General features: G+C 39.3%; 3 protein-coding genes across 3 annotated transcripts in view; 1 reads left to right on the top strand and 2 right to left on the bottom strand.

Annotated features, from left to right (window-relative positions):
- LOC136432924 (mirror-image polydactyly gene 1 protein-like) overlaps nt 1-1,657 on the bottom strand; it is a 28,564-nt gene extending 26,907 nt beyond the window's left edge. Inside the window, exons 1-2 of the mRNA XM_066424582.1 lie at nt 1,468-1,657; nt 349-647 (exon numbers count right to left, since the gene is read on the bottom strand). Of these exons, the coding sequence (XP_066280679.1) occupies nt 349-647; nt 1,468-1,628 (460 nt within the window). The 5' untranslated portion in view covers nt 1,629-1,657. The remainder of the gene's footprint in view (nt 1-348; nt 648-1,467) is intronic.
- Nucleotides 1,658-1,870: 213 nt separating this feature from the next.
- LOC136432926 (dynactin subunit 3-like) lies at nt 1,871-3,635 on the top strand. Its single transcript, XM_066424584.1, has 2 exons — nt 1,871-2,295; nt 2,745-3,635. Exons 1-2 carry the CDS (start codon nt 1,903-1,905, stop codon nt 2,913-2,915), a joined length of 564 nt encoding a protein of 187 aa, XP_066280681.1. The 5' UTR covers nt 1,871-1,902; the 3' UTR covers nt 2,916-3,635.
- Nucleotides 3,622-9,649, bottom strand: LOC136432925 (uncharacterized). The gene is made up of 14 exons (XM_066424583.1): nt 9,517-9,649; nt 8,856-8,890; nt 8,562-8,602; nt 8,352-8,447; nt 7,906-8,030; nt 7,482-7,571; nt 7,076-7,190; nt 6,746-6,799; nt 6,020-6,081; nt 5,563-5,721; nt 5,274-5,348; nt 4,967-5,026; nt 4,738-4,783; nt 3,622-4,484 (listed from the first exon to the last, which is right to left on the bottom strand). Exons 1-14 carry the CDS (start codon nt 9,598-9,600, stop codon nt 4,435-4,437), a joined length of 1,092 nt encoding a protein of 363 aa, XP_066280680.1. The 5' UTR covers nt 9,601-9,649; the 3' UTR covers nt 3,622-4,434.

Raw genomic sequence — 9,649 nt, forward strand, 5'->3', positions numbered from 1 at the left:
AATATAGCAATACTGATTTTTCTTCTTTAAGCAGATAAACATGATACAAATGTACACAAAATGGAGGTTGCCATAAAACAAAACAAAAATGCAATACTAATAGTACATGTATTTTCATCTGAAATCTGCGTGTACAGTAAGTTGTATAAAATAGCATCAAAGGAATATTTCTGCGACCTTTGATTAAGAAGGTGGCAATAAAAATATAGCACTAGATCTGATGATATAACAATATTCATATCTGTCTTCAGGGACGTCATATTTACCTTGGTCAGCATTTTATTTTGAATACTGTGAGAGTATAGATGAAACAGAATCAGACAATTCCAGTCTACACAACTCCCTTACCTCTGCTATCATCCTCTTCTTCTTGTTCCTCCTCTTCTTGTCTCCTCTCTAAGCTGGTGATCGACGACTCGGACGACCGCCGGTCCTCAAACCGGACATGTTTCTCCGTGGACCTTGGGGTGGGGCTTGGACTCTCCCCTCTCCTTTTCCTCCTCAATGTTTCAGGTGACAGCCTTTCCTTCAGTTCCTCGTTGACCCCCGAGTCCCCGTACATGTCCACCAGCCGTTTCTCCTCCATCTCGTGCTGCTTGCGCTCGGCCTCACGTCGCAAAGCTTCCTCTCTGGCAGCCGCCCGCTCCCTTTTTATGGAAAAAGAATCCTGAATGAATTTCTCCACCTCATTTTGGAGATCAACATCCACCTCTGTACTAGGTAAGAAGACCTCGTCCTCCATATGAATCAAACAGCATTTGAAGAGCTATAATGCTATTGCTCGTGAAGACTACATGGCAGAAGGTATTGTCACCGTTGCACTATCGTTGTCAGTGATTTCTCCCCCAGGATGCTGTAAGAAGGTATGTATCCTACATCCTATTAAAGTTTAATGAGAACAAAACAATAAAGCCTCGTTCAATACAACAGAAAAGCAGCCTACACACGCACGCGCTGTTATTGATAAACTGACAGGCGTGACCATTCAGACTATTATTCATTGGGGAGAAAGCGCCATTCTATTCGTGGTCGATATCAATGCAAGTGATTTCCATTACAGATCCTTAATTAACGAAAGTTCCTCCTTGCAGGGTAAATCGACTTATCTAAACACGGAAGTGGTGAAGACTACTGGTGAAAGTCGACCCGCAGAGAAAGTTCCGCCCCACCTGTTCACGGTCAGTTCATGGTAACGTCGAAATAAACAAACAAAATATTTGGACACGCCCGAGGCTGGGTGACTCAAGAATACGTATGCCTCGCAACCTGTTGCATCCATGATCATTCTTGAACTAAACAACAATACGAATAACTAGGGTTTACAGAACAAATCTACACATACATTAGGCTGTAAATGTGTTGTTCAATCTCGTTCAACCAAACTCTGGAACTGTCACGATTTCCCAACGTTCGACACAAAATCGGAGACAAAAACAGACACACTTTTAGAAGTTTTTGACAGCTTACTTTGACACAACTTCATCTTCGAGAGATCTGATCTTGTGCTTGGTTTTTCCCATTGCATCATGGAGTTTTTCAAACATGATCTTGTCCTCCTCGGGGATGTACCTACTGCCTTGGGAACGGTAACCGTTCCGCGGCCAGGGCGACCGGGAAGAGGACGCCATGTTGGCTCAGGTGTAAACTAAAGGCCACACACCCGACAATATAAGCGCTGATCTAGATTTTTCGCATTACAATCATCATTGCAAAACTATAAATAAATGCTAACTTACAGCACAAAAAATGATTAAAAAACAATATCTTAGCTAAAAAGTAACGTTCCCCAATCTCCTTCTAATAATTTACGCCTTCCACTGTGCAATATTGATGACTGACAATAAACCTTTGGGGTCTTGGTTAAACTTTGTCCCGCGTGGAGAACTCTGGGTAATATCAGACATGGCGGACGGAAGTGAGATTGCTGTCTTAGAAGCCCGGCTTCAACGTCTTGAGGAGGCCGTCTACGCCGAGGAAGTCGAACAGCGACCTGAACCAGCGATAGAGAGTCTTGCTAATTTCCAGAGTCTCGTCGGTATCTCTTTAGAGGGGTATGATCGCATCAAACAAGCGTGGAGGAAGCTGGAAGATATCGAGAAATTTCTGGACCCCGCCTTCGTTGACCGCCTGACCCTGCCCGACACTGCGAAGGCAGAGATCGTCCTGTCTGCGGAGAAGGACATCAAGACTCTGGCGGCTCAGCTGGAAGAACTGCAGAAGATGAAGGATGTCTTTGACAGCGAGCATGTCAGAGCGACGGCAAACTACACATCTCAGCTCCACAGTTTGGCACAGGTTTGTGATATCTGGATCTGTCAGTGTCAGGTTATGTTTTATAATTTGGGTGCAACTCCTAGTGTTTTCACTATTATCATATCATGTCATGCCATTATTTTGACAGCAGTTTTGTCGATTGGACCAAGAATTTTTGATGGCCAAATTCTGTAAGGATTTGTTTGTTTTCCTGCACTGGAATGCATTGGGTTGAAACATTATTTTTTTTCTGCATTTCTTCTCAGGTTTCTGGCGTATCAAGATCAGTTTGTTTCTATCCCATGCAAATTGCATAACGTTATGTTACCTTATGAGAACTTCACATGAATGTTCTATTTTATAATGGGAAAGCATTTTTATGTTTAAAAGTTCAAGTACAGGCAATTTTGTTCAAGAATGATAAATTATTGAAAATTATTGATAGCAATCTACATCAATACTGATGATTCTCTCCCACTGTGTTGTTGCAGGTCCACATTGATCAACAGGAGCAGGCAGAGGTCCTTACTGATGATGTGAGAAGAATGCTGAGTGAATATAACCGACTGGTCGACCTCATGTCCAAGCAGTTCGTACTCTGGGATGAAACTCTCACCAAATATGAAACAGCCAATCTACCTAAGAAATCAGGAGTATACTGATGTAGCTTTAGTTACATGTATTAGTGTTGCAAGCAATGGTCAATGGTTTGATGCGGTCTAAAATAAATGTGGAAGTAAAACGGTATCATGCAAAGTAAATGTACTAGTTCTACTACTAGGATCTTCAACTGGATGCATCAGACTTTTCTGTTGACATTAGGATCATTTAGATTTGTATACTGATTATGCTTTTATGTCATATCTTTCTCTTATGGTTGAGAGGATGCACATGTAATAGTAATCCAGTGCTTGCGTATGGAAATATTAGACCAAGTGATGTATTTGGAGCACCATATTCAAATTAGTATGATAATGATTAAAGCTTATCACCTCACAGGTCATATTTGAAGATTTCTACTAGTATATTGTTGCACTTTGTATTGGTTTGACTGTGATATAGCTGAGGTTGTAAGGTACTTTACAGGAATCAACAGAAGATGGACGTGCAAGTTACATGATATACTGAATAAAATAAATTGCAATCTAAAGAGCACATTTTCAGTTCATGCTGCCTTAACAGATGTGAGACTAATCTTAACTGAAGTGGTACATATTGATAGCTCAGAAGAAACAGGATTGGGATGTTACATTGGATGAGCCTGCAACGGCTATGCTGGACCCAAATCCAATGCATTGAACTTTGTAAATTCAGGTAACCATTATGTTATTCTGTCAAATGTATCGTAGGAAGAACAGGTAATAAATGTATTGTGAATTGTTGAGCCCTTTATTATTTCCGATCATAAAATACATTTTTGGCATTAAATTTAAGATAACATCTAGTTAGCATCTTTCAGTCTTGCAAAAAGACATCTGCAAGCCATATCCACACAACTTATTATAACAGTATGAACCTAGGTAAATACCAAATATTTTCACACTACACATATCAGAATAGATTGGTGGGTTCTAGTAGGTGGGTTCACAAGTAACCAGAAATATAGGAATGTTTCTTCGATTTATAAAAAAAATTGTTGATTTGTTGTGTCAGTACAGCAAGACCGTATCATTCATGTAAAATTAGTTACTTTGTTAAATAGTTTGTAAATAAGATTCCTACCTATGGTACATATATCAGGATTATTGTTTTCCCATCACTTTTACATGAAGGAGTTATTGTACATATCAATTCTAATTGATAAGCAAATGTCCTGATTTTTGTAAGTTGTAGCTTGAAATATGTGTCTCATTTTGACTTGTTTCACACTGGAATTGGGTAATTCATCAATATGCATGAAGTCATCACCATGCTTTCTTAACACCAATGTCTTCTCAAGTCAGATGCAAATCCAGGTGGGTACCATTTCTAAAGCCTAACCAGGTGGTTATGTCTTATGTCGTACTATGTGTATAAAAGTGAGACATGAAAAAATATAGTCTCTCTTTTGTAGGACCTCATTGGATGATACCTTCATTTTAATACCGGTATGCATGTTTCTGAACTTCAATATCATATATATTTTGGCCAGTACATTTATGTAGAGGAATGGAACATTGAATTTTATGGAATAATAGTTAACTAGTCATGCAAGGAGGATCTGAAGTGTTCAGGGATACTGTCCAAGAGACCTGAAACAAAGTGATAAAAATGTATGTGTTATAGTGAAAGGTGCAACAATTGATGCTATAAGAGACTAATCAGTCATATTAAGAAGAAGCACGTGTTCACTGAATATCAAAGGGGATTTGGACAAAGTTGGACATTACATTCAGCTGGAAACCAGGCAAGATCTGACATGAAACTTTATCTTTTTTCAACATTTTTGATCAAATTCAAACCTTCAGGTCTCTATCCTAAGGGATAAAAGATGTGCATGCTTACCTCTGCTTTCCAAAACTGATCTGCTGAACAATTTTGCATAGTACCTCTGAAACAAGAAGTAAAAAAGTTATTGTTTTCTTAAGCTTATTACATTGTACATCCTGTATTAGATGCTGGCAAACAAAGAAACCTATTTTGTAACATACATGCATAATTAAAAATGTAAGATGACTCTTTAGTATCAATGACACACTGCCATATGCAGCTATCTCACTGGTATTTAGCTTACCTGGCCTGTGTCACATAGGCAGGTAACAATGGTATGACCTGGTCCAAGTTTCTGAGCAACCTGTAGAAGGAAAACAGTTATTTGGGTGATTCAATACAAAAGGGTATTTCCTTGTACCATTAGCTTGTCACAAAAGTTCCCCTTTAGAAACCTTATACTTGTAAGTGAACTTTTTCTAAAAGCACCAGTGCACACAAGGATAGAACAAAAATGAATGCATGCACAATAATGTATGAAATGTTCTCTACTCTAAATCATCAATACTATTTCAGAGCGCATGAATGTATGAAGTTCCAGACTTGTTCACCTGCACAGCTGCTGACACATTTAGTCCTGAGGATGCTCCAACAAAGAAGCCTTCCTCATGCAGCAAACGGAATGTCTGAAAACACACCACCAGTCACATTTACTATTAAAGGCATTCTAACAAAGGAAAGTGTAGTGGGAAAGAAAATGATATGAAACCTTTCACTTTGTGTCATAAACATCTTGTGTGAAAGAAAGGAAGTCGATGCAATTTTTTATATTCATAGTGTCCAGTTGGATAGTCTTTCTGAACAATCGTAAGTGGGACTGTGATGCTTTGCTTGATTCACCATTTCCACAGCGTTTCTGTCAGTAACATGTACAGCATCATCAATGTCTGCCCCCTTCAGGTTGTCTGTGACCCGACCTTGACCTATGCCCTCTGTGATGGAGCCAGTCCCCTCTCTCTCCAGCTTGCCATGTTTGATCCAGTTGTACAGGACACTGCCCTGGAGTGGAACATTTCATGCAATTTTGTAACAACTGCTCAAAGAAGTGTCTAATTTATATAACATCCTTATTGTCTTCGCACCAAGACATACCCTGTCCTGACACAAGTAGGATCTGCGTTGCAATCACATGGTTCTATTTTCAGTAGCATTTACTCAATTTGTTAGACTAAACATGTAGTATCTCCACATCAACTACATGACCTCTAAAGAAAAGATAGCAAATGCAATGAAACGTGTATTTTGGGAACTACTTTATCTGTACAGCACTATCAATAACATGAAGTAATTGCATTACCTCAGGGTCAGCTAGTATAGCCTTGATTTGGGGATTTCTATCCTTCAGGTACATACTGACACCTTGAAAGGAAGGAAAAAATTTACAGCATTAAAAGTATACATTGATACAAGTGATGACATAGCTAAAACCTTACAAAGGGCCAAACAGGATTAAAAGGAAACAGGCATATTATACTGCCATCTATATATAACCGGACAAATGTAAGAATAACTTCTTTAAGGTCTCATTCATGAGTTTTTTCGCCCCATAGGCTTACATGTTATGATAAGTGTTTTACATGGGCATGTTCGTAATGAAGATATAGAAAATGTGCCAATGTTATTCATTCTTTGTTGAGAACATTTAACCTAGATCGTGTGAAAAAATTGCCAACATTTTCACTACATACAATCTCTTTTTATAGCAATTACAAACTGCACTTAGCTAGACCCCCTAAATAGGAACTTTCCAGCCGAAAGTGATCGACCGAATTACCGCTGATGTCCGGCAGTGGACGTCCGACCTCGCGCGCGGCTGCCGAACTTTACCTGTTAATTTCTTCCGTTCCAAACAAGCTTTCATCAGTTTGACGCTTGAGATCAGCCGGTCTGGCTAAAAGAGAATTTCCCACCGATATAAACACACGATCATGCAGCCGTTCATTTTTTGGGCAACGGACTCTTTTAGAGTATACACGCAGAGTAACACAGGAATGAGACCTTAATATACACACAACAAGCCTACCTGCTAGAGTTCCACCAGTCCCTGTTCCAAATGTTACAGCATCAACCTTTCCATCTGCGGGGAAACAGAGACAAGTGCATACTCAAGTCTGGTGTAATGGCAAGATAAACATTGTGTCAGACAAAATGTCTACATAATGCTGACATCCTATGACTTTACACAGTTACTAATGAATGAATGGTTCTTTCATCTGTCCCTTAACAATGACTAGAAGGTATTTAAGGTTTTGAATTCTGGAAAGCAAAGTCTCATCTGTCACACACTCTATTGGTAGCAAGAAAACTTGGTAAGCATTTACTTTGTAAGGAAAATCTACAAGTGTTCACTTGCCTGTTTGGCTCCATATTTCAGGCCCAGTGGTCTCAATGTGGGCTCTTCTGTTTGCCGTGTTGTCAAATTGATTGGTCCAAACAGCATTGTCAATACTTTCAGCAAACCTGCGAGCCTGAAAAGCGATGAACATAGGTAAAGGGATAGAAGGGTTGCAGATTGCGCAAGCAACTGAACATTTTAACTGGAAACTGTTCCCTCCATGAGTATCAAGAATTAAATGTTATAAATCACTGACATGCAATGCTCCTGACAACACTATATACATATTTATGTAGAATTGTTGTAGCTTTACATCAGACACCATACATGCTACAAGTCAGTCTAGTTCACAGAGAATGGATAAGTTTAACCTTACAGAGAAAGTCATACAAAGAGGCTCCTGAAAAAGAGGACTCATAACTACCTGGTGGTTGTAGTTGTTTGGATCTGTGAATGGGGCGACAGGTACAGGTCTGACATCAGCACCAAGAGTGGTTAAGGCATCAATTTTTTCCTGTAGAGAGGAAAGAAAGGAACATTGTGGTTTGCCATGGCAACAATTATACCAAGAACATGTATATCCAGAAGGACAATTGCGTAGCGATCATCGTAAAGCAATCAATGGTTAGCTATGAGGGTAAAATTTTGATTTACCTGATAACATTCCTAACTGTTATCATTTCTCAGTTTTAAGATTGAATTCTACACTGATGTTTGTTTGTTTTGTTTGTTTGAACATTATTCAATCATGTAAATGATTAACAGTGACCAAATGACAGCATGAATAACCTCAGTAGCAATAGAGCCATTATCCATTGATGAGTAACTTATTTGGATCCTGTCCTGACCTGAGACTGGTTGTTAGGCATGTAGATGACACACTTGTAGCCCAGAGCCAGGCACATGTGGGCCAGACCTATCCCAGTGTTGCCTGCCGTCCCCTCCACAACAGTGCCACCTGGTCCTATCAAACCTGGGGAGGAACAGACACAAACAAACTGAACAAATGTTTCTGAAGTGGTGGGCTATTGGTAATGTGGGCATTGTTGCAGATCTTATTGTTGCAACTGATATGATTCATGAAATAAGATTATGACTTCTAATATGAGAATTCTCTTTTAGATTTTGTCTTTCAGCTCTCTAAAGGGATATTGCCTGTTTCCTTTTGTTTGCAGTAATGCTCCCCTACTAAGTACACTGATGCCTATCTATCCATTTACTATCTAGATTCTAGCCTTAAATTTAAATCAGCCAATTGCATGATATATACATTGAAAAAAACAGAAGTGCAAACCTTTTTCTTGGGCATCCTTGATCAGGAAAAGTGCTGCTCTGTCCTTGACTGAGCCTCCTGAGTTCAGGAACTCAGCTTTTGCCAGGATAGTACAGCCTGGTGGAGAATTTAAACAAAATGTCATGAAATCACTGCTTAAAATTTAAAGTATCTTTACAAAAAGAAAAACAGAAACTTTGGAATGTCAGAATGAGCTGCGTTTTCACATACCTGTATTTTCACTTATCTTCTTCAAGTAGATGAGAGGAGTGCTTGAAGAAAAGTATAGAATACAAGGTTAGGTTCTGCATATACTCCTGATTCCATTATACAGTGATGCCTCTGTTTCATTTATAAATGATTAACTGTTATACACATACTCTACATGTGTATTGACAATCAACACTCATGGCGATTCTTAGATAAGCAAAAGTGCAAAATGAATGGTGCCAATGATAATGATCTTACTGATATTAGAAGTGCTTCCATGATAAGACTCAACGTGAACAAACTTTGAAGACTCACTTGCCAACTGTACCCAGAAATCCTTGTCTCACTTCCTGCATGAAAGAAATCCCAAAAGATGAGCATACCCTAAAAACTGGTCAGATTGCTCCCAACCCACCGCCAACCGTGGTTGGTTGGTGGTTTGGGGCAAGGTCAGGGGAAGGTCCTGAATGTGTGACAGGGGCCTGACAAAAATCAAATGTCTAGGTTCTAGAATTTCAATCATTTGAAACAACAGGTATAGAATATACAATATTCCACAATAAGCCCACGATATGAATCATGACATAGATAGTCATAAGTAGTAGTTTCAGCAACACACAATAACAGGTATCATTAAATGCACCTCATAGTGACTTGCAAAAAAGTGACGCAACATTGACCACGCCCCTCTAGCTGTGGCTAAACAATCTTATATTATTTCCTTTTTAACGTTTGCCATGATATGCAACTAAAAACAGAAAATTTGGGTACTGTACGGTATGCTGATATGCTGCAATACTTTGTTTTTGTTTAGAAGTTATTCATGCATGCACAGCTGATAGTAATGTAAACAAAGCAGCACGCCGACAAAACCGCTCTGCGGAACATAAGCCACAGTTAGTGCAAATGTAGACATTCAGAGGTCGTTATATACAGGCTAGAAATAGATGATATGATGATAAAGTTATTTACCCACCGACGACTGAAAACGTTGAAACTGGCGGGAGAAAACTGGCTGAGAATGCCGGAGAAACCAACCTGTTTTACCAACGGACGCCATGTTACTCACGACCTTTGACCGGTTACCTCAGGTGACATTGATGCCAAAC

This window comes from Branchiostoma lanceolatum, chromosome 4 (assembly GCF_035083965.1).
Source record: "Branchiostoma lanceolatum isolate klBraLanc5 chromosome 4, klBraLanc5.hap2, whole genome shotgun sequence".
NCBI classification, from domain to species: domain Eukaryota; kingdom Metazoa; phylum Chordata; class Leptocardii; order Amphioxiformes; family Branchiostomatidae; genus Branchiostoma; species Branchiostoma lanceolatum.